At 47.5% G+C, this 27381-nt stretch overlaps 1 protein-coding gene across 1 annotated transcript in view; it reads right to left on the bottom strand.

Moving 5' to 3' along the window:
• Positions 1-27381, bottom strand: part of LOC119444926 (uncharacterized) — a 281467-nt gene that overhangs the window by 69364 nt on the left and 184722 nt on the right. Inside the window, exon 5 of the mRNA XM_049664800.1 lies at positions 920-1099. Within this exon, the coding sequence (XP_049520757.1) occupies positions 920-1099 (180 nt within the window). The remainder of the gene's footprint in view (positions 1-919; positions 1100-27381) is intronic.

Here is a 27381-nt window from a genome sequence, read left to right as displayed (position 1 = left end):
TAAAGTCCAAGGGCGGACGGGGGACGCGCGCTTTCACGGAGAGCGAACGCACGGAGGAGAGCAAACACGACTTCCTCCGTCGCGCGAAAGGCCATGGGGGTATGGGAGAGAGGGAGAAGGGGGGGGGTGATGCTGTGCGGCAGCACCAAATGCATATCTTGCAACCCGGCGCAAGGGGAATGCTATCTCCCACGGGAAAAGAGGAAAGGGAGAAGGCAGCGTGGAAGGGAGGGGGTGGCGACTTCTACTCTTCTAACTGCGTACTTTGCGCCGGTGCGGGCTGTCGCGCGCGCCGAATCGTGAAAGCGATCTCTAGACGGCTCTGACCTTTGTATCCGCTGTGCTTTCGCCGCTCAGTTTCCGTTGAAGCGATAGACCGCACGAAACCTTCGCTCGTTGCGGCGGCCGCGCTTGTTCACGCCAGCGTTTGGACAGTGGTTGTCTGCGGTAATCGAGTGTGAACTATTCATGTTTGCTTGTGCGCGCTGACACCACGGTTGGTAATTCACTTAGTAAGCGATTGTGTCCAAATTTATGCAGCCGATAAAACTACTATCCATATACTCTCTAATTTGCTATCGCAATTGATGCTTCGCCTTTCGGACAAAACTGCGACTTTTTCGTTGTATTCCTTTATATATATATATATATATATATATATTTGAAACTTTTTTTTTTCAATTCTTTCACTCTTACTGAGAAAATGTATATATTGAGCTCTGTGTACTTGCAATCGCACTCCCGATAAAGGCCGGACCCCGGCCGGAACGTCAATATAAAAACCTGTTATATTTTCCCTACGTGCTTCTATTCTTCGCACTATTTCTGTGCCTGCTCCTGTGAGTCTTTGCTTCACTGATGTAAAGATACGTACTCCTGACACATAAGTACAATATAACGGCAAGAAATAGATACTCACTATCATTAAACGCTTCTTGTTGACGAAGGTCACGTTCTCAAAAGTGAAGGAAAGCAGGACTGGGATGCCGAAGTCGAGAGAGCAGCGCACCACCATGTCCACCGGGTCAAACGGTTCAGAAGACGTCAGGTTTCTCAGATCCAGGCCGAGCGAAGTCATCCACTCTGTGAGCTCCTTGGTCTGCAACCAGAAGTTAGAGCCACCCTCCATTCCTGTCTCCCTTCGACGCGCGTATATTCCTTACGCACTGTATCCCAAACAGCACAAATTTGCAGCATTTTGCGGAATTAAGACCAAGTACATGTTGCTCCTAGTGGATCTGCAGCTGCTGCCAGAGAGTTTCTGTTGTTCAAGTTATTCAATTAGGCATCGGTAATTTTAAATCTTGTGAATTTCCTTGTCATTTCTCATGCTGCAATTTGTGCGCAACACTAGAAATATTCAATCGGAACTTCTTCACGAATACGGGGTCATACATTTTAGGTTCTCCAGAATTTTTAAAAGCGGCTGTTGTAGATAACACATTTCTAGTCCTTTATAGCTGAATTTTTCCAAGTGACGGAAATTACGTGCACGAGCAATGAAAACACATTCAAATAATTAAAACAATCACTAATTAACGTCTTAATTTACGGCACGTATTGTAATTTACGGACTGTAGCCGGTGAGTTCACAAGTGTATTCACTTGAAATTAATTTCCAGAAATGATACCATTATGGGGATGTGCGGCATCAAACTCGCAGATATTTACGGTTGGTCAATTGACTTTTGTTTATGCACTAGAAGAGAAGCTTGGGCGAGTTGGTGGGAATTCATGTGTAGGAAAATAGCATCGCCAGTGTCGTGTTCATCTTTCTATCCTTGTCTACCCAGTGCTGCTATTTTCCTAAAGGATGTTCTTGTATTGAAGCACCCAAAAATTTAATTATAGGGTTTCACGTGCCAAAACCATGATCTGATTGTAAGGCACGCCATAGTGGGGGACTCCGGAATATTTTGGACCACCTAGGGTTCTTTAACGTGCACCTAAATCTAAGTACACTGGTGTTTTCGCATTTCGCCCCCATCGAAATGCGGCCGCCGTGGCCGGGATTCGATCCCGCGACCTCGTGCTTAGCAGCCCAACACCAGAGCCACTAAGCAACCACGGCGAGTGAAGCACAAAAAGAAACGGCAACACCTACGCATTTCATCTCACACTTTGGGAAACATTTTCTTGAAACTGAGGCCATCGTGGAAATTGATTTCAAGTGGATACGCGTTGCATACTCACCGGTTACAATTCGTCAATTGCAATATCTGCCGTAAACTAATTACTTAAAAAGTTAGTTTTCAAATTTTTGGTAAATATGTGGAAAGGAGTTTCGATTTATTGAGCCAGTAATATCCGCCTCTTCGAATAATTCAGCGCAGGGTAAAGAATTATGCTATCCTGCCCAGGTGAGTTTCGCAAATTCAGAAAAAGTAAAAATGATGACCCCGTACAGTCTTTCCTTGCATGGCTCTTCAGCTTGAAAAAAAAATAAAATTCATGAGCCATTCCACTCTGTGAAAGCTGCTTAGCGCACGGCACAGAGGTGACACAGGATTTTTAACAAAGGTCCGAACATATTTATTGTCCTGATCGGTGGTCATTGTGACGATAAGTTGGCACACACATTCGCGTATTAACATAATAGCGTTAAGGGCCCCGTGTCGCAGGCAGTCCGGCGTCGGCGTTAAGCATCGGCATCTGGCGGAAACATTTTGATAGAAGACGGCTTAAATTGCTCCTGTGAAAACGTCTTCCCAGCAATGCATTTGTGTTTAAAAGTGAAGCCGATTTTAAGCGAATCAGTGTAAGCTTGGTCTTTGTAAGCTGGATTTCCCACGTTGCGTCTTGCGGTGAAGCCTACTCATAAAGAAAAATGTGATGCGAACGGAGCCAGATAGCGATCTTAAAGGCGAAGCTTACGCGTCCTCCAATTTTGTTACCTCTGTTATTAAATCTGTCCGTCACGGAAGATGGACATACCTCCTTAAGCAATGGCTCAGACCACCGAAAACGCGGCGTCCCCATTACGATGACACAAGAGAAGTGAAATTCTACGCTGGAATGATGAGCGGCAACGGAGCCAGCTGTGGAAAAAGACGACGACGAACGCGTGAGCAGTGGCACGAGCGCGTTCCCGCTGTAGCGCTGAGGGGCGCCAAACATTTCCCCTTGGACCCCTTATCTGGTGCACACTACGTTACGCTCTACGTCATACATTAACAGAGACGCATCGTTTTAGACACAGGTAGCCGTTCAACCGAGCTCCGATGTGATTGGCGATATGCGTTTGTTTTTGTTGTTGGCGCTTTCCCTCTCACTTTTTAGGGGTAAGTTTTTGCACGCGAACTCCATAAAATCCCGGATCCTAGCCGTAGATAGCTTCGTTGTAAGGAAAAAAAAAACAGAAAAAAACGCGCTATATAAAACATTTCTCATTACTATGGGGCACTGCTTCAGCAACTATATATTTCCAATTATAACAGCTTCCAACTATTATTCAAATTTTATGGAACAAATATTATTCACAGCTGCTTAGTTTTACTGTTAACAAACGACAACAGACTTGTGCGATTTTGAAGAATCACAACCTCGTTTGCAGGCAAGTTGTTTCTTGAGCAATTGTATTAGAAATTTGAATTGCTTGAAATTAAGCCCTTAACTCCCTAACCCTAACCCCTAACTTAAAATTAGTTGATGTCAGGAAGGATGCTCACTCGTAGCACTATCGGTGGAGCTATGTGCTGTAGGGGTCATACCAACACAAATACCTTTGTGGTGGTGTTTATATAGTACGTTTTCCTCGCTAGTTAGGGATGAAAATCTACTAGATAAATATCAACACAAAGGCATTCGAGGCGCCGATGTACCTAAGAAACTACTATGACCCCTACAACACATAATCATCATCATCATCATCATCAGCCTATATTTTATGTCCACTGCAGGACGAAGGCCTCTCCCTGCGATCTCCAATTACCCCTGTCTTGCGCTAGCGTATTCCAACTTGCGCCTGCAAAATTCCTAACTTCATCACCCCATCTGGTTTTCTGCCGACCTCGACTGCGTTTCCCTTCTCTTGGTATCCATTCTGTAACCCTAATTGTCCATCGGTTATCCATCCTACGCATTACATGGCCTGCCCAGCTTCATTTATTCCGCTTAATGTCAACTAGAATATCGGCTATCCCCGTTTGTTGTCTGATCCACACCGTTCTCTTCCTTTCTCTTAACGTTAGTCCTAAGATTTTTTGTTCCATTGCACTTTGGGCGGTCCTTAACTTGTTCTCGAGATTATTTGTTAACCTCCAAGTTTCTGCCCCATATGTTAGCACTGGAAGAATGCAATGATTGTACACTTTTCTTTTCAACGACAGCAGAAAGCTCTTAGTGAGGATTTTGTACTGCCTGCCGTATGCACTCCAACCCAATTTTATTCTTCTCTGAATATCTTCCTCATGATCAGGGTCCCCTGTGAGTAATTCATCTAGATAAACGTACTCCTTTACAGACTCTAGAGGCTGACTGGCGATCCTGAATTCTTGTTCCCTTGCCAGGCTATTGAACATTATCTTTGTCTTCTGCATATGCATCTTCAACCCAGTTCTTACACTTTCTCGATTAAGATCCTCAATCATTTGCTTTAACTCATCTCCATTTTTGCTGAATAGGACAATGTCATCTGCAAACCGAAGGTTGCTGAGATATTCGCCGTTGATCCTCACTCCTAAGCCTTCCCAGTCTAAGAGCTTGAATACTTCTTCTAAGCATGCAGTGAATAGCATTGGAGAGATTGTGTCTCCTTGCTTGACCCCTTTCTTGATAGGCAACTTTCTACTTTTCTTGTGGAGAACCAAGGTAGCTGTGGAATCCTTGTAGATATTTGCTAAGATATTCACGTACGCTTCCTGTACTGCTTAATTTCGCAATGCCTCTATGACTGCTGGTATCTCTACTGAATCAAATGCTTTTTCACAATCTATGAAAGCCATATAGAGAGGTTGATTGTGCTCCGCAGATTTCTCGATCACCTGATTGATGACATGGATATGATCCACCGTAGAATATCCCTTCTGAAGCCACCCTGTTCTCTTGGTTGGCTGACGTTAAGTGTTGACCTGATTCTATTGGAAATTATCTTAGTGAATATTTTATACAATACTGAAAGCAAGCTAATGGGTCTATAATTCTTCAATTCTTTAACGTCTCCCTTATTGATTAGTATAACGTCGGCGTTCTTCAAGCTCTCTGGTACACTTGAAGTTGTGAGGCATTGCGTATAAAGGGCCGCAAGCTTTTCAAGCACGATATTTCCTCCATCTTTGATTAAATCTACTGTTATGCCATCATCCCCAGCAGCTTTTCCCCTGGTCATGTCTTTCAAGGCCCTTCTAACTTCATCGCTAGTTATAGAAGGAGCCTCTGTATCCGGTTCATCACTGTTTCGAATGAAAGGAGCTTGGCTGTTTTGGGCACTGTACAGGTCAGTATAGAATTCTTCGGCTTCTTGTACTATGTCATTGAAATTGCTGATGATATTACCATGCTTATCTTTCAGTGCATACATCTTGCCTTGTCCTATGCCAAGCTTTCGTCTTACTTATTTAATGCTGCATCCATATTTTACGGCTTCCTCAATCTTTCCCACGTTATAATTTTGAATTTCCCTTACTTTATTCTTGTTGATCAGTTTTGACAGTTCAGCGAATGCTATCTGATCTCTTGAGTTGGACACTTTCGTGTTTTGTCGTTTCTTTATTAGGTCCTTTGTTTATTGGGAGAGCTTACCTACTGGTTGCCTTGGTGCCTTACCTCCCACTTCAATTGCTGCTTCTGAGATCAACCTAGTTACGGTTTCATTCATTCCTTGTATGTTGTGTTTATCTTAATTTTCTAAAGCTGCATATTTGTTGGCGAGCACCAGCCTGAATTGGTCTGCTTTTACCCTTACTGCCTCTAGGTTGGCCTGTTTCCTCTTGACAAATTTTATTCTTTCTCTCTTCAAATTGCGAGAAATCGTAGACCTCACTAACCTATGGTCACTGCACTTTATCCTACCTAACACTTCTGCATTCTGTACTATGCTGGGATCGGCGGAGAGTAAGAAATCTATTTCATTCCTTGTCTCTCCATTAGGGCTTTTCCAGGTCCACTTCCTGCTGCTGCGCTTCCTGAAGAACATATTCATTATGCGGAGCTTATTCCTATCCGCGAATTTTACCAACATCTCTTCTCTAGTGTTCCTAGAATCGATGCCGTAGTTGCCAATTGCTTGCTCACCAGCCTGCTTTTTCCCCACTTTTGCATTGAATTCGCCCATTACTACAGTATACTGAGTTTGCACCTTCCTCATTGCTAATTAAATATCTTCATAAAATTGTTATATTTCTTCATCAACGTGACTGGAGGTTGGGTCGTAGGCTTGTACTACCTTCATTCTATACCTCCTATGAGTCGGTATTACGAGGACTGCTACCCTCTCATTATTGCTGTAGAATTCATCAATGTTGCCCGCTATGTCCTTGTGGACTAGAAATCCTACCCCGAATTCTCTCCTATCTGGAGGACCTCTGTAGCAGAGCACGTGGCCGTTAGTGCTGTAGAAGCCGCACCAGTTCTAACCTCACTAAGGCCAATAATACCCTAGGCAATACCTGATAATTCTTCAAATAACCCTGCTTATTTAGGCTGACTTGATAGGGTGCGAGTGTTGAACGTTGCCGAGTTCAGTTCCCAGTGGCGGCCTCTCCGAACCCAGAGATTCTCAGCACGCTCTGCCGCGTCGCATATCTGACCGCCGCCTTGGTCAAGTGCTCCGCAGCCACTGGGCACTGAGGGCCATGGCTTAATTGTCGGAGTCATGAGGGACGCAGTGGCCGAATACTGCACCAGGGATGCCAATTCCTGTCCTGGTGAGGGAGTGACTTTGATGAAGCTTAGTGGGCCTTCCTAGTTTGGTTGCACCTGAACTAGTATAGCCCCACTAGCTCTCGGCAATATATTTTTTCTTGCCGGTGTCGGGCACCACTCCATGCCTGAAAGATGTGGTGGACTGGAGTAGGATTCGAACTTACGACCTTCAGATTTAAAGCCGGGTATTCTACCTCTGCTCCACAACACATAGCTCCACCGATAGTGCTACGAGCGAGCATCCAGAGCACTGCATCAACATATTATACACATCACAGAGTTTAAATTCCGATGAAGTTGATCTCTTAAACGTGGTCTAACGTTCTGTCCCACGAAGAACGCAGTAAATGAGTATTAACTCCACAAAGATATAACAGAGTTTCCAAGGCGCATGCGCATCAAGGAAGTCTTTTTCGATAAGCAGGATAAAGACTCTCTGAGACGACCTAGCACGTGGAAACTGGAAGCCAAACAGTGCCCAGACCTTGATCTATACATAAAACTAATCTCTAAGGAAATTAGAGAGTCAACGCGGCATTGCCATAAGCGCAAAAGTTTGTCCCCCGCTGAACACAAAATTCTTGGAGAACTCGTGGAAAGAAAGGATATTGCAATAAAACCAGCAGGCAAAGGCGGCAGTATCGTAATCTGGCCCATAGGAAAGTACAAAAATGAGGCCTTCAAACAACTGAGCAACCACGCCCATTACACAAAACTCGACTCTAACCCAACTTCGGTTTGCAGCAATCTTGTCCAAAGTACAATAGCGCAGCTTCTGTCCCAGGAACTAATCACCCAGTCTGAATATCGCTCCATGATGTCCAATAACAACGAAGCAAGCCGCTTTCACTTTCTTCATAAATTACATAAGGTTCCCGTTGAAGAAATATTTACAGTAGAAATCCCAGGCAGGCCTATATATAGTGTTTCATAACAACACACCTACCGAGTCACATCTAAATTCTTAAATCAACATCGGCCAAACATCCCAACCACCCTACCATCGTTCGTTCAACTTAAGCCCCACTTCCTTCGAATTAGCGACTCGATTAACGCCAACCAAATCCTCTCCGACCGCCCTATTGCAGTAACTTTAGCTGTTTCTGCTCTTTACACTAACATACCCATGAGTGAAGGAATTGATGCCGTGTCGAGTTCCCTCGCAGTCAATCCTCAAGCGCACCTCCTGAAGTTTACCTGTCACTTCTTGAGCTAGTTCTCACGCTCAACTATTTCGTATTCGATTCTATTCACTATCTACAAACTTTCGGCACAAGCAAGGCAACACCATTCGCTCCCACATATGCCAACATTATCATTGTACAGCTTGATAAAAAACTGATAAAATCATACCCTTTAATACCCCACTACCTACCTAGCGTTACATTGAAGACATATTCATAATATTTGAACACGGCACAAACGCGCTAACCGACGTAATTAGACATTTCAACCGAGTATTAAGTGTACTGGTCACCACTCTCCTAGTCAGATCAACTTCCTGGACACGAAGGTTTATACAGAAAATGGAAAACTGAGAACAACACTTTACCGGATGCCTACGGATAGCCAGCAGTATTTAGACTACGCCAGTCATCACCCGCGACACTGCATGCGAGGAATTTTTTGTCGGACGAGCGAAACGAATAAGAAGAATCTGTAGCGAAGACAACGATTATATCCACCACCACCTAAATGACCTTAAAGTAGCGCCAGGGGAACGAAACTATCCACAAATTCCTCTCGAACGGGCCTATGACGTCGCGGTAAGATTAGAGAGGCAGTCGGCATTAGCTAAGAAACAACCTAAACCTGAATCTGATCGAGCGCCAGCCTTTATAAAAATGTACTCTAACGCCCTCCCCAACATAAAGAATATCCTACGAAAATACCTGCCAATATTATCAAGCAACGATCGTCTCAGAAAAGCGTTCCCGGATGTACCAAGGGTTACCTATCGCGGCTACAGAAACTTTAAAGACATGTTAGTGCATGCAAAAGTCAGAGAACATCATTCTCCTGTAATAAAAGCATGTTCTCGCCCCTGATGAAAAACCTGCAGGCACCTTCCAAGTGACCTTAAAATTAAAAGCACCGCAAATAGCTATACAGGAAGTGAAAACGAGCTTTACTTGCACTAGTTCCTATGTAATTTATATGCTTGAGTATTCCTTCTGTAAGAAATAATATATCGGCGAAACGGGACATTCCATGAAAGTCAGGTTGAACGGACATCGCGCGGACACAGCTAAAAAGCTTCCCACAGCCGTCGCCGAGCATTTCAACCAACCAGGTTATAACTTTGACGAACTTAAACTCAATATACTACAATTAAATTTCCGTCTGTGGGAGGCAAAAAATATAGAATCGTACCTGGTCCATAAGTTCAAGACATTGCAACCAATTGGCATGAACGTTTCAAAGGGAATTTTACAATCTATACGCTATGCTAAACTTCAAAGTATAGGCAACAACACTTAGTTATTTTCCACTGAGTTGCTTATTTTTTTTTTAATTTGTTCTTGATATGCGATTATCAATAATATTCCAACCTCCCTTTGCTCTCACTCATTCCTTTTGTTCTTTATTTTTATATATTTACCCCTCCCCTTTTTTTTCCGCACGAGCACCATTTTTCTGCCGCTAGCTTTATTCACTCTTTCAGGCACGATAGTTCACTGACCTCCAGCGCAGCAGATCCCCCCCTTTCCGCGTCGTCCAGGCCCCTTCCACGAAAATAGGAACCTACAATGACACGTCTACCGCCTAACACATGGCGCTGCCCCAAATTCCTCTACCGACGACCAGTAGCTCATTACCTTTCTTTTCAATTCTGCCCATTCGCCGCTAACACACTCTCCCTCGTTACCTCGCCCACCCACCTTACATTCTCTCCCCTTTAGAAGAGCCCTACCTATACAGGGTGTTTCATTCCAGCTGCATCAAAATTTTAAAAATTGCCTGTGGCAGATAGCACAATTGTAATCTTTGATCTAAACTAATCGATGAGGCGGCCATTACTTCCACGAGAAATAAAAACGCCGAATTGAGTAATTATCATAATTACGCTAATTAACTTTTCATTTATTTGTTTTACGGCACATCTTTCAATCTACTAATTATAGCCGCTGAGTTCGCAAGGCGTATCCACTTGGAACGAATTCTCAGGACTGCACCAGTTTCGAGATATTAATTTCCAAAGTGTCCGACGAAATGCATGGGCGTTCCAGTTAACTTTGTGCTTCAATGCATAAAACAGCGTTTTCCTCAAAAAGTTAACTGGAACGCCCATACATATCGTCGGACACTTTAAAAATTAATATCTCGAAACTGGTTCAGTCCTGAGAATTCGTTCCAAGTGGATACGCCTTGCGAACTCAGCGGCTATAATTCGTAGATTGAAAGATGTGCCGTAAAATTATTAATTAAAACGTTGACTAGCGTAATTATGTTAATTACTCAATTAGACGTTTTGATTTCTCGTGGAAGTAATGGCCACCTCATCGATTAGTTTAGATCAAGGATTATAACTGTGCTATCTGCCACAGGAAATGTTTAAAAATTGGGTGCAGCTAAAATGAAACACCCTGTATACATGCATGTATATACTGTGACGAGAACATATGCCGCCTTGAAGAAGGCAAATTCACTTGTCGAAACGTTGGCTCCTGCTCTCATCTTGTTCTCGTGTTGCTTATCGTCTTGAATTTCCATCTCCCGCATTCCCCGTGTTTTCCTTCCTAAAACACACGTATAACGTTCTGGAGCTCTTGCATCCATAATTTATAGCAAACGCTGCAATTATTCCACACATTTTTAACTTCTCTTACATCTTACCCATAACGTGCCCCGTATTTTTATAGAACATTGAATGGTTCCTAGTTTAGTTTACCACGAAGCCGAGAAAGCCAATCTCGCATAACGTCGTATACCGCATCATATTATAAAAAAAGATAATCATTCAATAATTATTTGCAACGCTTATAATTAAGCCAAAAACAATAACATTTCACAAAAGTCGGTAAAGCTAGGCCATTTCTTTCAGTACAATCTGAAAAGGTAAGAACAACGCGAAAGCGACCATAGACAGAAAAAAAAGTTGTCGCAGTTTCACCTGAAAGGTGAAGCATCAATTGCGATAGCAAATTTGAAGAGAGCTATACGGAGTAATGATAGCAGCTTTATCAGCTGTATAAACTTGGACATGCAGCAGCACCGGCAACACGCAGAACTGTTGTCGACGCCGTCGGCGTTTTGCCCGCGTTCGCTCAAAATGCGTGCGGCGTTGGTGACTGTTGCCGGAGCCTCTGATATAAATAGGCACTTGGTGCCGCAGCTAAACGTCGCCTCCCTTCCCTCCCCCTCGCACCCACGGCCTTTCGTGCGTCGGAAGAAGGCACGTTTGCTCTACATATATGGTGATTGTAGAGGAGGAAAGAGACGCCTACTTCTGCAGCCCTTAAGGGAGCACAGAGCAGAACGCGCGTTTGTTCTCCGCCGTGCGTTCCGAAAGCGCGCGTCCCGAGTGCCCTTTCACTCGCACATACAGCGTTCGGCGCGCGGCGACGATTTCATCTCCATTCACGTCATACGGAACCTCACGGCGACGGCGATGCCGACGGCAGAAATCTGCTTTTGAGTGTCCATATAATTGCTATCGCAATAAAAGTAGCACGCAACACAGGCGCTGACCGACAGCTGAAGGTTTTTGCGGTGGAGCAATTCTCTTAAAGATCGGGGCGGGAAAACAGCTGACACGTGATCAGCAAACCGTTCTCCCATATGGTTAATCAGACAGAGTGACATGGGACTCAAACTAAAGAAGAAAACTGAGAACCACTGAGAGCACTAGCGCTGATTTGTTATACACTCTCAATGTGCCTTATCTCTTTCTCACTGAGCGTCAAGGAAGGGGCGCTTACACCAGCTTTACCTCGTCGGCTGATCGTATTCATTGATAGCTGAGGCCTTTGCAATCAGACGAACAGTTGAGGCTTGTGTATGCGCCCCTTCCGATTACCTTCTTAACAACAAAGTCGTTTTATGCATTGAATCACAAAAGTAACTGGAACACCGAAGCATTTCTCCGCGAAGTTCGGGAATTATACCTAAACTGGGGTCACCCTGAGAATTCGTTCCAAGTGGATCCGCCTTGCGAACTCAACGGCTAGAAATTGTAAATTGCAATATGGCCCATAAGGTAATTAGTTAAAACGTAATTAGTGAACTTTTGTTAATTAGTCTACTATGCATTTCAATTTTTTGTGCTAGTAATGTCCGCCTCTTTGAGCAGACCAGCTCATGAACTAGCATTGTGCTATCTGCCACAGGCAGCTTTCAAAAAAGTTTAGAAGTGTCCACTGAAACGCCCTGTATATTTCCGCTACAAAAACAGAGACAAGATGTGGCAGTGTGACACAATATTGTTACGGGGATGTTAGGAGTATAGACTGGATGTATTTACAATATATACACAAGTAGAGTTAGTACGGTCAAGATAGCTGACCAGCAACAACACGCAGCAGCAGTGTCTCTCGATCTTCTTCTTTTCTTTCCTCCTATCCTTCCGTAACATGACCCCCGGGTGCTGAAGCGCCGTGTCGGCGCATGTGAGGCGAAGAACTGCGAGCGAAGTATGGCTTCAACCGCGAAACGTGCACGATGTCAACTGGCGTCGGACTTGATGACGGATCAAACTGTAACGGCGACATCTCGTAATTGACGTCGTTAACCTGACGTAGGACTTCATAAGGCCCTGTGCAGTGCGAGAGAAGCTTCTGGGAGAGACCGACACGACGACATGGTGACCAGAAGAGCACCCAAGCACCTGGGGCTAACTTAACGTCGCGATGGCGGCGATCGTACCACTCTTTTTGTATATCCTGCGATGCCAATAGACGAGATCGGGCGACTTGACGCGCCATGTGTGCGCGATCGATGACTTCACGAGCATACTCAGTTGTAACACGTGGCACAGAAGGTAGGATGGTGTCAAATGGCAATGTGGGGTCGCGACCATACAAAAGATAAAGGGTGAATATCCTGCGGTGTCATGTCTGGACGAGTTATACGCGAATGTCACGTAGGCCAGCATGGCGTCCCAGTCGCGGTGATCATTGGAGACGTACATCGACATCATCTCTAAGTGTTCGGTTGAGAGGTTCCGTAAGACCGCTCGTTTGTGGGTGGTAGGCGGTGGACAGCTTATGCTCTGTGGCACAAGAGCGGAGGAGGTCGTCAACAACTTGGGACAAGAACGAGCGGCCGTGGTCGGTAAGTAACTGTCGAGGTGCACCGTGGTGGAGGATGACGTCATGGAGGAGAAAATCTGCGACGTCAGTTGCGCAACTAGTCGGCAACGCCTTGGTTATCGCGTAGCGTGTCGCGTAATCGGTAGCGATGACGATCCACTTATTTCCTCGAGTCGTCGTCGGAAAAGGGCCAAGCAGGTCAAGGCCTACGCGATAGAAAGGTTCAGAGGGAACTTCAATTGGATGGAGTCGTCCTACAGGTGGCAGGGGAGGTTTTTTCCGGCGCTGACACAATTCGCAAGTTGCGACATAACGACGCACAGAGCGGTAGAGTCCCGGCCAGAAGAACCGGCGTCGTACGCGGTCGTATGTGCGCAAAACTCCAAGGTGTCCCGCCGTTGGTGCATCGGTGAAGTTGTTCGAGAACGACGGATCGTAGATGACGAGGAAGGACAAGGAGAAACTCGGGGACCTCAGGGTTAATATTGCGGTGGTAGAGGATGCCGTCTTGCAGCACGAACATGCGGCATGGGCCGTCGGTGCTGCCAGATTGCACTCCGGCGATGATGGCCTGCAAGGACTCGTCGCGACGTTGTTCTGCGCGCATGTCGCACATGTCAGTGAAAGCCAACACGGAGGTCTCCGGATCATGTGCAACAGGATCAGGAGGATCCACGGGATGACGAGAGAGGCAGTCAGCGTCCTTGTGCAGACGTCCAGACTTGTAGATGACAATAAAAGAAAATTTCTGGAGCCGCAAAGCCCAGCGACCAAGCCGTCCTGTCGGGTCCCGGAGGGAAGACAGCCAGCAGAGGGCATGATGGTCTGTAATGACCGAAAACGTACGGCCGTAAAAATATGGCCGGAACTTGGCGACAGCCCACACTAAAGCCAAGCGCTCACGCTCGGTGATGGAGTAATTTCTCTCAGAAGGTGACAGCAGGCGGCTGGCGTAAGCTATCACGCACTCGGTACCATTCTGCTGCTGGGCGAGAACAGCACCGATGCCGTGGCCGCTGGCGTCAGTGTGGACTTCGGTCGGTGCAGATAGATCAATGTGGGCAAGTATGGGAGGGGTGGTCAGAAAACCGATGAGAGCGGCGAACGCGTGAGCCTACTCCGGGCACCATGAGAAAGGCGTATTCTTCTTGAGATCTGTCAAAGGGCGAGCAACGTCGGCGAAGTTTTTGACGAAACGCCGAAAGTAAGAACCCAGGCCGACGAAGCAGCGCACGTCAGAAGCAGAACGAGGCACAGGGAAACTGCGAACGGCGCGAACTTTATCCGGATCTGGTTGTACACCGGTTGCGTTAACGAGATGTCCCAACACGGTAATCTGACGGCGCCCGAATTGACATTTCGTGGAGTTCAGCTGAAGGCAGGCTTTTCGGAAGACCGCAAGAATTGAAGCGAGTCGCGTAAGGTGGCTGCTGAACGTGAGAGAAAAAACAATAACGTCGTCAAGATAACAAAGACAGGTGGTCCATTTGTAGCCTCGCAGATGAGAGTCCATCATTCGTTCAAATGTCGCAGGAGCATTGCATAGGCCAAAGGGCATCACTTTGAACTGATATAAACCATCAGGTGCTATGAAGGCAGTCTTCTCACGGTCCATTTCATCAACAGAAATGTGCCAGTAGCCGGACCGAATATCAATGGACGAGAAGTATGTAGCTCCGTGTAAGCAGTCTAAGGCGTCATCGATGCGTGGTAATGGGTAGACGTCTTTTCGCGTGATCTTGTTTAAATGGCGATAGTCGACGCAAAAACGCCAGGTACCATCCTTTTTCTTCACAAGGACGACTGGCGAAGCCCAAGGACTGGCTGATGGTTCGATGACCCCTTTGCGGAGCATTTTGTCTACTTCTGATTGGATGACTCTACGTTCAGCATGTGATACACGACAGGGACACCGACGAATAGGATTCATGTCTCCAGTGTTTATACGGTGTTGAACAACAGATGTTTGGCCAAAAGGGCGGTCGCCGAAATCAAAGATGTCACTGTCGAAATCAAAGATGTCACTGTACGATTCCAGCAGGAGACGGAGGTCCTTGGCCTGAGCAGAGGTGAGGTCAGGTGCAATCATTTTGGCGAAGTCATCCGTGAAAGAACCAGAGCTGTGAGCTGCAATTTGTGCTAATAATCCACTCTCGGCATCCATACTCGCAATGTCAAATTCGGACGTACTAGAAATGCTGGCCAAGAACATGCCGGCCGGAAGCACTTGAGGGCACAGGATGAAGTTCAGAAGCGGGAGAACGGCGTCATTATTCGTAACCGTGATCAGCGTATGCGAAACAGCAATGTTTCGGTTCAAAAGCACGTCGACGATGGGGCGAAGCACATATTCGCCATCAGGAACCAGTGGCGGTGCGGTCAAAGCGACGTAATTGACTGCCTCGGGTGACAGAAGCACATCTTGAAGCGAGCACAGGCGCGGTGGCGCGGTGCTCGGAGCATCGGCGAGCTGAGGCAGTTCCAACTGAAGGACGCCGGTTGCGCAGTCGATGAGAGCATAATGGTTGGATAAAAAGTCCAATCCAAGGATAACGTCGTGAGGGCAGTTGTCGATCACAGCAAAGAGAACAGAAGTAGGGCGGTCGGCTATACTTAAACGCACAGTACACATTCCGAGAACAACCAGCACGCCACCGTCGGCCACAAGAAGCACTTGTGTAGTTGCTGGGGTGAGGACCTTCTTTAAACGTCTACGTAGGCTAGCACTCATGACAGATATGTGGGCTCCAGTGTCGACGAGTTCTTGGACAGGTACGCCGTCTACTTTAACGTCAATTATACTTCTCTTTGTGGGCACAGACAGAGGATTTGCTGCAGTAGTTGTCAATGCAGCACCACCTCCGAGGGCTGCAGTGCTCAGTTTTCCGAAAGAACGCGGTCGAAAGCCACAGGGGACGAAAGGCGACGTGGCTGTGGCGAACGGGAAGATGGGCGACGTGTTTGTGGTGAACGAGACTGGTGTCCGCGAGGCGATGGTGAGCGACTGTACCACGTGTTCCTGGCAGAGTTGTCGGCACTGTTAGACTCGGCGGAGGGCGAAACACGGCAGGTATTTCCATCAAAACTGTTCAGGTTGGTCGGCGTGCGAGGTTTTGAGGGCCACGAGTTGCGACAGTATCGGGCGACATGACCAATACGGCGACAGGTGAAACATATCGGCTGGTCGTCCGCAGTTGTCCACTCAGTCGGGTTGCGATAACGCGGAGAGAAGCGTCGCGGTGGATCAAACAGAGTAGAAGGGCGTTCGTTGGCTCTGGGGTTGGCGACAGCACAGACAGAATGTAAACCCATGCTTTCAAGTTCCTGGCGAACGATGGCTTGAACGAGGGAAACTGAAAGAGGGGTAGCGTCAGGGCGACGCGAACAGAAAGCTGCGGGCGCCATCGCTTCCAGTTCACGTCGAACGATTCTCACCACGTCCTCTGATGGCGACGCATGCTGCTGTGTGGGCTGATCTACACACGTCGACGTTGCGGCAGTATTGGGAAGTCTGGCGAGTGACTGCAGGACGCGGCGGCTTTTGGCCTGCTCGAATTGTCAGCACTCTTTAATGATAGCATCAACTGAAGGACAGCCTTCGCACATGAGCACATTAAAGGCGTCGTCAGCGATTCCCTTCAGCACGTGCCCGACCTTCTCAGCTTCAGTCATGTCGTGATCGGCTTTACGACCAAGCGCCAGCACGTCCTGGATATACGAAACATAGGACTCTGTGGGGGATTGGGCACGGGAGGCGAGTTCCTGCTTTGCGGAAATTGTACGGCCGGCTGGTTGGCCAAACAACTCTTTTAACTTCTCTTTGCATTGGTGCCAGCTGGTCAGCTCCTCTTCGTGGTTTTTGTACCACACCTTTGCCGTGCCTCTTACGCACAACAACACGTTAGCTAGCATAAGCGTAGGGTCCCATCTGTTGACTCCACTCACGCGTTCGTACATAGCAGCCACTCTTCAACGTCGGCGCCATCGGTCCTAAGGCACCAAGGCAACCAGTAGATAAGCTCCCCCAAGTAACAAGGACCTAATAAAGAAACGGCAACACATGAAAGTGTCTAACTCGAGAGGATATAATTCTATGAACTGCCGAAACTGATCAACAAGAAGAATGTAAGGGATATCCGAAATTCTAACGTGGAAAAGCTTGAGGAAACAGTAAAATATGGACGCAGCCTAAAAACAGTGAGAAGAAACTTGGCATAGGACTAGGCAAAATGTATGCACTGAAAGATAAGGAGGGTAGTATCATCAGCAATTTAGATGACATGGTAAAAGCAGCGGAAGAATTCTATACTGACCTGTACAGTTGCCAGAGCCGCCAAGCTACTTTCTTTCGAAGTAGTGATAAACAGGATACAGAGGCTCCTATAACTAGCGATGAAGTTAGAAGGGCCTCGAAAGACATGACCAGGGGAAAAGCTGCCGGAGAAGATGCAATAACAGTAGATTTAATCAATGATGGAGTAGATATCATGCTTGAAAAGCTTGCGGCCCGTTATACGCAATACCTCACGACATCAAGTGTGCCATAAAGCTGGAAGAACGCCAACATTATACTCATCCATAAGAAGGGAGACGTTAAATTATTGAAGAATTATAGACTAATTAGCTTGATTCATTAGAATCAGGGCAACATTTGACTTCAGGCAACTATGAAAGCAGGCTGGCTTCAGGAAGGGATATTCTACGATGGATCATATCAATGTCATCAATCAGGTAATATACAAATCTGCAGCGTACAATCAACCGCTCTATATGACTTTCGAATATTATGAAAAGGCATTTTATTCAGTAGAAATACGAGTAGTCATAGAGGCATTGCATAATCAAGGAGTACAGAAGGCATACCTGAATATCTTGGCAAATATCTACAAGGATTCCACAGCTACCTTGGTTCTTCACAAGAAAAGTAGAAAGATACCCATCAAGAAATGGGTCAGGCAAGGAGACACAATCTCTCCAATGCTATTCACTGCATGCTTAAAAAGTATTCAAGGTCTTAGACGGGGAAGGCTTAGTAGTGAGGATCAACGGCGGATATCTCCGCAGATGTCATTTGCAGATGTCATTGTCCTATTCAGCCACAAAGGGGACCAATTACAGCTAATGATTAAGGACCTTAACCGAGAAAGTGTTAGAGTAGGGTTGAAGATTAAAATGCAGAAGACAAATATAATGTTAAATAGCCTGGCAAGGGAACAAAAATTCAGGATCGCCAATCAGCCTCTATAGTCTGTAAAGGAGTATGTTTATCTAGGTCAATTACTCACAGGGGACCCTGATCATGAGAAAGAAATTTATAGAAGAAAATTGGGGTGGAGTGCATACGGCAGGCATTGCCAAATCCTGACTGGGAAGTTACCACTGTCATGGAAAAGAAAACTGCACAATCATTGCATTCTACCAGTACTAACATATGGGGCAGTAACTTGGAGGTTAACAAAGAAGCTCGAGAACAAGTTAAGGACCGCACAAAGAGCGATGGAACGAGAAATTTTAGGCCTAACTTTACGAAACAGGAAGAGAGCGGTGTGGAGCAGAGAAAAAGCGGAGATAACCGATATTCTAGTTGACATTAAGCGGAAAAAATAAAGCTGGGCAGGCCATGTAATGCGTAGGATGGATAACCGGTGGACCATTAGAGTTACAGAATGGATACTAAGAGAAGGGAAGTGCAGTCGAGGATGGCAGAAAACTAGGTGGGGTGATGAACCTCGGAAATTTGCAAGCTGGAATCAGCTAGCGGAACCCAGGGGTAAGTAGAGATCACAGGGAGAGGCTTTCGCCCTGCAATGAACATAATTAGAGGCTGATTATATATATATATGCGTGTGTGTGTGTTTTTACACCCATGACAAAGGCCTACGGACCACAGGGTCACCTAAAGTAGCCGGCAGATCCCCCGCCCTGTGGCAATCGATGTCATGCGAAGCAATGTGCGGGGAGCCTACCAAGTTAAAGAAACGACCATGAGAGCAGTAAGACGTAGGCGGCTTTTTCATGACCTACATTATAAGCATGTCATGACATTCACGTCATGAGTCCTCAGGAGTCCCTTAGGCAACTCCTAGGATACCTTAAGGCGAAAGCCTCATATGCAGCCTTGCTCATGACCATGACTTCAACCATTGACCTTTAGCCTTTTCCTTCACTTAGTACCACATCTGAGCCCATTCCATAGGTTTTTGAGTGTTATTGTTTTCTTTTCGCGGAGTCATTGTCATTTTTTCTGAGTCATGGTCATGACTATGGCTTCTAGCCCCATTCTTCAGTGTTGCCTTCACTTAGTACTCAGGTCAGAACCCATTTGAGTGGTTTTTGGGTGTAAATCTCTTTTCGCTGAGTCGTTGTAATTTTTTATGAGTCATGCACATGACTATGACTTCTTCCAACAACCTTGGGGGACACTAGGGGGCGCGATGTAGAGAAGTCGTCTTCACGTCTAGCTCCGACGTAAATGTCCATATCTTCGGAAGTTTGAGTCTTACAGTCAAAATTCAATAACGAGAAGAACCGCGAACACCAGAGGATCACGGAACTACCGCCATCCCCACGGTAGGACCACTTCTGTTATCTCTGAAAAAGTTTGAATTTTCGAAGCGGCGACGCCGCCAGCTAAGCCTAGCGCCGAGGGTACGCAACAGCATAGCAGCTCGCATAGATGCTACGCTGGCCCAAGCATGATGCAACCAAGGACAGCGGCTGCAGCGTCGGCGGAAATGCCGGCAGAAGAGCAGAAACGCCGAGGGAACCCAACGGCATAGCAGCTCGCACAGCTGCTGTGCCTGCCCTAGCCTGAAGCAGCCACGGATAGTGGTTGCAGCGTCGGCGGACACGCCGGTAGAAGAGCGAAGAAACGGAGCTGCAACAGCTGCGGGAACTGCCGGAAGGGATGTACAGCCAACGTCCTTGGATTGAAATCATGCAGAAGGAAGCCCTCCCAACGTAGGAGAGGAGGACGGAGAAAAGATGGACGTCGGCGCTTTCGTCGATAAAGAAACCGAAGAGGGCTGGTGCCGCTCCATATGCGGCACATACGTCTCCGGGGGAGAAAGTTGAAGAAATATTAGCAAGACGAAGGGAACGAAAACCCCTAAACCTGAAGAAAAACAAGGCCATGGCAGAGAGGACGGTAGACAAGCTTCAAGTTTGCCGGCCATTGGGCACAGAGAAGATTATCCTCCGAACTGCAGCAGGAATTGGCAGCATAAAAAAGAAGCTAGGGGTTCTCGCCAGGAACGCAATCCTAAAGGTGGCAGGGCTACCCCTCATGGCAGAAGATGGCATTGTCTTGAACAAAAACAACCAAACAATCCTAATATCAACCCGAACATGGAAAGCGCAGAGGCCGTCGCGAAAATCAAGAACATTCGAGACGGAAAAGAAGATATCGAAATGACTGCCCACCTGACGATGCCCGAGGGGGGCAGAGCCCTCAGCTACCGGATTAACCTAGAGCTCAGGGAAGAACAAATTCACAAGGCGTTGGACAACCCACGGAACCCAACGTATACGGCAGTAAGAAGACTAGGAAAGACATCCGAATCAGTCATCATTAACTTTAAAGATCTGGAAGTACCGAATGCCGTAAAACTTTTCTGTCAATGGATTCCATGTCACCTATATAAGAAAAAGTACGACGTGTGCAACGCCTGCGGCAAGATTAGACACAGGCAAGACGTCTGCCCAGATCCAAGAAGCACCCGCTGCAGTCACTGTGGGCTAAGCAATCAGCCGGAGGAGCACGCCTGCGAGCCGAAGTGTCTCCTCTGCGGGAAGAAGCATCAGTTAGGGGACCTGACATGCAGGGCACTCTACAGGAAGCCAAACAAGAAAAGGGAGGAGCGACCGCGGGCAGAAGCAGGCCGACATCGAAGGTCACGCTACCGCCTGAGGCCAAAAAGCAACGATCCGAATCCAGGGACAGAACTGCATCCTGGCCACCATCCAGGGACTACCAGACCCACTGGCCAGGCCTCCAGAAACGAGGGGACAAGCGGACCGACTCTAGTATGCCTGTCACCTTCGCAAGCGCGGTCTCCCAAGGTAGGACACCAGAATTAGAGGCACACGCCAATTTATTTGAGAAAGAGATAGAAAAGAGAGCTGAGGAAAACAGCCAAATAAGAGGAATAATCAAAACCCTAACGGAAACAGCAAACCAACTCAAATAGCAAGTTGGGCAGCTAAGGAATCCAACAGTGCGAGCTACGCAGGCGGCGCCCACAAGGCCGCTTACCCCAATCCAGAGAATAGCGCCCCCCCCCCCCCCCCCCGACGCAGGATGAGGGCAGTATGGTGGTAGATATGGTAGGCACCGCAAAAACGAAGGCAGCAGCGCACGAGACGCCTCCACTCGAGAGAAGAACAATCATGAACAGAAATATTAACGAAGACGAGCTAGAGGCACGTCTCAAGGAACACGAGGAAAGCATGCTAACCAAACTAAGCGTTATCATAGATAAGAAAGTGCAGGTTATATCAAATCATATGAACGCACTTCTGACCGTGCTAGGAGGTGAAGAACCAGCTCATTTCGATCCGGAGCCTCCCTCGAGCCCGGAAGCCCCGTTCTCTTCCTCATCATGGCCAGGACAGGAACTATGATTGGGCAGTGGAACTGCAGGGGCTTCAAAAAAATCACAGCATATCCCCGAAGTGAATGATTATGAGTGGGCGAAGCACCGGGGGATCATTCGGGTAAACCACAGCTAAGGACGAGAGATTAAGAGAGCGCGCGTCGGGAACGAGAGAGAAAGAGAGCGCGCGTCGGGAACGAACGCCCTTGTGCACCGCAGCGCACCTAGCTACGGACGAGAGAGAGAAACGCCGGAAGCGTTCTCCGGAAGCCGGAAGCGGAACCGGAAGTGGAAACGGAAGCGGAAGTCGGCTTCCGGTTATACTATACATATACATATATATGTATATATGCGTATACATACATGCATAGCGGTCTCCATGCCAACCAGAGCTACGGACTTCAAGTGAACACTTCATAAAACTACGTCCTGCGTCTCTTTCACGTACGGACACACAACGCCATCTATTGAGCAATTCATAAACTAGAGGTGGCTACATACTACTACTACTACTACTACTACTACTCAGAGGAAGGAACGACCCACACTCTAAGGAGCTTCGCCCCTAAAAGAAACTCACAGGCCTGCGCGGCACACGCAGCACAGTCGCAGCGTAAGCTGGTTGAGCGGCGCAAGATTAGCTCCCATTTCGGCACCTCGCACAACAGGGTCTTCGCGGCAAAGTGTATTCGCCTCGATTTTGACGAGAACGATATCAACTGTCCGGCCGGCGTCGACGGGAGAGCTGCGGCTTGTATTACTCTAAGCACAGCTGTCTTCTGAGCCCGATGATGCCTGGCTGTAGCCGCGCACGTAGCTCTACGATTCGCTTCTTCAGAAGCGGTTCGTACCGTGCGAGGAGACGTCATAACATGTACCGAAAAGGTACCCAGAATACGTGCGCTGATTTTGCGCCTCGTTTCAATCGCATCTCGTCGTCTGCGCCTGCGCGCGCGGCGGTTGCAGGCACCTTAAGTAAATGGCGCCAGCATACTGGCGGAGGCTCGGGTTGTCTGCGTCTGCGCGCCTGTCTATAGGGCGCGTTTAAAGGGAATATTTCGGCGACGTGATAGCAAGCGCTTACGATATACAACTTGGGACCTGAACGCAATGTGTTGAAACGCGTGAAAAAAATGCCTCTTAGACCTTCAGCGAAAACATTCTTTCAATTGCATTCTGACACTCTCCATGTGAAGCCATGGCTACAAAGTAAAGGCTTCTTTGTTCCGTGGTCTGTTAACTGCATCATATGTAACAAATCTGAAACTGTCGAGCACATCTTCCTGGATTGCCATGACTCCGTTTTCTTGTGTGACGTTCTCAAACGAACTCTGAAAAAAGAACTACCAATAAGCCCTTTCGGTAGAAGTTTCCTGCCATGCGCAGACACAGAGGGAGTGCCGGCTGACATGATAATGCTTTTGTGTATGAACAGTATGTGAAAAACGCACATGGATGTCACGAATGCCAGCGTAGAAGCAAGGTCGGCAAGGCAATACCTAATTCAGTGTCTCACGTACACGCGGGGTGCCCTAAAGCACATGATTGAATCACCAGAGTGGTTTCAGGAGCTTGACGTTTTGGTGTCTGCGATAGCCTCTTTGAAGGCCTTTTAAATTAGTACAGTCTAGCCAAATTATGTAATAATATTGTATAGCACCAAGTGACCTGCTTTCTATTTGTACGGGTGTATGTATTGTTGCGATGAAGGTAATAAAGAAAAAAGCTTGCGTGGCTCAGTGGCAAAGTATCCCACGCAGCGGGCCTGGGTTCGATCCCGGCAGAGAGCGGGTTTTTTCGCATTTCCGGCGATAGCGGTTACGGCCAAACGCCGGCGGCGGCATCATCGCGAACCAGAACGGCTATTGGAATGAGCACATAACAGCTTACGCTGTAAAAGGCGTTGCTGCAACAGCACATTCTAAATCAAGGAGAGCTTCCGCTTGCCGTGGCGTTACAAGAAACAGTAAAACCCCCACCCAAAATTTCAGGGTACCGCACATTCGACAACGGAGAGGGAAGAAATGCAAAGTAGCAACCCTACTTAACAATAACATAGCACTAATTGAACACGACGCGAGTACTTACGAAGTGCTGCCGTACTCGTAGATATCCTTACTGGCAAAAAGAATAGGGGAAGCATAATTGTCCTGAACGCATACAGCCCCCCTCGTCACAAAAAGGCACAGTTCGAGACCACATTTAAGAAAGCGCTGAGGGCAGCAAAATCGTGCCCCCTACTCGTATTAGGGGAATTTATTGCAGAGCATCACAAATGGGGTTACACCACAATCGACAGGAAAGGTAGAATGCTGTGGGGACCAATTCAGAAGACAGGACTCCCGCTACTAACGGACCCGAACGAGCGAACCAGAACGGGTAACAGCATTTGCTGTGACACAACACCGGGCCTAACACTAGGGCACAGGACGGCCAAAACATCATGGAAGAACACGGGCGAAAAGCTCAGCAGCGATCACATTATAATCGAAATACAAGTTCATAGGAAACTAGGGGTGCCCGTACATAAGCCAAAGCAGGCCACCACAACTGCCTGGGATAAATTAAGAATATCAGATCAACAGCATCTTCAGGCGAAATCGGAGACATAACGTAGTGGACCTCAACCGTCGTCTCACACGTGAAACAGGCCACCGAAACGGTAGAGGGAGATGACCTCCCATTCAGATTAGACAACAAGCTTAGAACTATGTGGAACCCAAAAACAACCCTGGAAAATAAGCTAAAGCACCAGAAATAGAACCTGAACCTAAGGAAGAAAATAGCCGAGCACAATGAAGAAATTGAGAACTATATATACGCCTTCAAACTAGAAGAGGAAAGGTAGGATCAAAAAATGCGACAAGCTAGAGAAGAATATGAGACGTCCCAACGCGTGGCAGATGCTGCGCCACCTCATAGACCCCACCAACACCAATACCCACACCAACATAGAGCAAATCAAGGCAAGATACAAATTTGACGGAACCGATGAACAGCTCATCGATCGACTAAAAGAAGTCTATATAGGCCCCGCATGCCCGGCAGCGGATAAATAAAATCAGGCACCGGAGAATCCGCTACTGGACGAATCCATTCTAGTAGCAGAGGTCAGAGCCGCGCTCTTTCACTTCAAAAAGAACAGAGCCCCTGGCCCAGACAAGATCACCTACGCTATGCTGAGGAACTTAGACGACGACTCTATAGTTCACCTTACAGCTTATCTGAACAGTGTGGGAATCCGGGGAAGTCCCTAAAGGCTGAAAACAGGCCAACATCATTCTAATCCACAAGGACAAAATCCCGGGTATAGAAAATCTCGGGACTTTTTCACTGACCTCGTGCCTAGGCAAATTAATCGAGAAGGTAATTCAGACGCGACTAACTCGATTCGCGGAAGAAAACAGCATCTGGCCCCACGAGATGATAGGTTTCAGACTGCACCTTAGTGCTCAAGATACCATGCTAAGGCTCCAACGCGATATTATAGACAAACGAAAGACCAAAGATACTGGTGCAATAATTGGCATAGACTTAACCAAAGCGTTTGATAATGTCAGCCACTCGGCCATCTTTGACGACATGTCAGATGTTACCGTAGAGAAGAGGATCTTCGACTACGTAAAATCTTTTCTCAAAGACAGAACAGCGACCCTGCACATGCAGTGCCTCAGCTCAGAAGATATTAGGAAACAGAGACACCCCGCAAGGAGCCATCCTATCCCCCTTCCTATTTAATTTAGTTATGAAAGAGACCTCCCGCACAAGTTAGGGAGGATCGAAGGACTAAAGACGAGCGTCTACGCAGACGACGTCAACGTTTGGCTCAATGATGCGTCTATCGAAGAAAGGCTCCAGCGGGCAGCCGACATCATATACTTCCATGCCAAAAGTGGAGGGCTGAGCTGCTTCCCGATGAAGCCGAAACTACTAATCATCAGGCCCAGGACGAGGACAGACAACGCATCTCCTCCGAGAATCTCGATAGACTTAGACGGGAAAGAAATTCCGCAAGTAGATGAGATTCGAATTCTGGGCATGCACATAAGCAAAACAGGAAACAACCACACGACTATAGCTAAACTAGACGCGCACGCAAACCAAGTGGTAAGCATCATTAGAAGAATCTCGGCCAGACGCAGAGGGCTAAAGGAGAAGAACAAGTTAAGGCTGGTCCAGGCCTTCACCCTGAGTCGGATTTGCTACTCAACCCCATTCCTTAACATCAAAAAAGCAGAAAAAAACACGTTAGACGTAATAATAAGGAAATGCACGAAACCTGCACTGGGACTACCAATCTCGACCTCAACTGAGGCACTAGAGGGAATGGGGGTGCATAACACATGGCAGGAGTTAGCGGAAGCGACGAGAACGGCACAACTCTAACGCCTGAGTCTAACTGTGAAAGGACAGAAGATTCTAAACTGGGTAGGACTACAAGCGAACAGAGTAACTAAATACCAAACGTTGCACATTGAGTCAAAATTAGGAAAGCCGTGAGGGTCGCACCGATACCTCAGAACATGCACCCACAACACGATCAGGAAAGACGCCAGCACAGAGCCAAACACTTGGCAACAAAGCTAAGCAGAATGCCACCCGAGATGGTTGCCTTCACAGACGCCGCCCTTGGCGGAGACGGAAACTCCGCCTCAGTGGTAGTCGACGGGTGCGGAGTAGAACAGGGCGCGATATATACAAGCGGAGTAGACGCCACAGCAGCGGAGGAAGTGGCGATCGCCCTGGCGTGCGTTAGTACGAACGCGAGGGTGATCGTTAGCAACTGTAGTGGGGATGCAGCAACGAACGCAGCAGTGGGACTCTGTCTTGGCTGGAGGTGCGAGCGTAGATCCCGAGCTGCTGACGCCGGCTGAGACTGTCTTTGTGCACGTCGTGCAATACTTCCGCCTACCGTCCGACGTTAATAAACCCCCTTCCAAAGTGGTGGAGGTGCGGGGTATCGATCCCCGTACGTATTGCACGACAGGCACAAAGACGGTCTCAGCCGGCGTCAGCAGCTCGCGATCTACGCTCGCACCTCCAGCCAAGACAGAGTCCCACTGCTGCGTCCGTTGCTTCATCCTCACTACCGCAACAGCAAATCAGCAGTAAGAAATTTCTGCAAAGGCAAAATATAACACTACGCGTACAGCTTAATATCGAAAGGTAACATAGGCAGAGGGATCACCATAACCTGGGCCCCCACTCTCTCCAACATAACAGGAAACGAAGCCGCCAACGCCCTCGCCCGAGTGCTCATTATCCGGGGGGTGGGGGATGGCGGCCTCAACCTATCTTTGTGGTCGAGACGCTCGCGACCTTCCACGAGGTCACAGAGCACTACAGATTAGGACGCCGGAAATTTCCACTCCCGGATAGGTCCCTCACGTCCGCAGAGGCTGTCACGTGGCCAGCCAAGAACCACATGTCTCCCAGATGGAGATACCTCACGAAAACAGGAAATCCGGAGGACCAATTCTGCAGATTCTGTGATGAAATAGGAACCCTAAGACATATCTTATGGGAGTGCAGCTACTCCCCGGGATATAATTTATTCAAGGAGGAAGAAGCATGGGAGACCACGCTTCATAACGAAGACCCGGCGGCACAGGCCAACAGACAGCCGAAGCCGCTTCGTCTACTAACCCCTGCCCCTTGGGGTGACACAGGGGTTC

The sequence above is a fragment of the Dermacentor silvarum genome, chromosome 3, assembly GCF_013339745.2.
Source record: "Dermacentor silvarum isolate Dsil-2018 chromosome 3, BIME_Dsil_1.4, whole genome shotgun sequence".
Lineage (NCBI taxonomy): Eukaryota > Metazoa > Arthropoda > Arachnida > Ixodida > Ixodidae > Dermacentor > Dermacentor silvarum.
The sequence above is the reverse complement of the archived record's forward strand: the minus strand, read 5'-3'. Positions and strand labels throughout refer to the sequence as shown.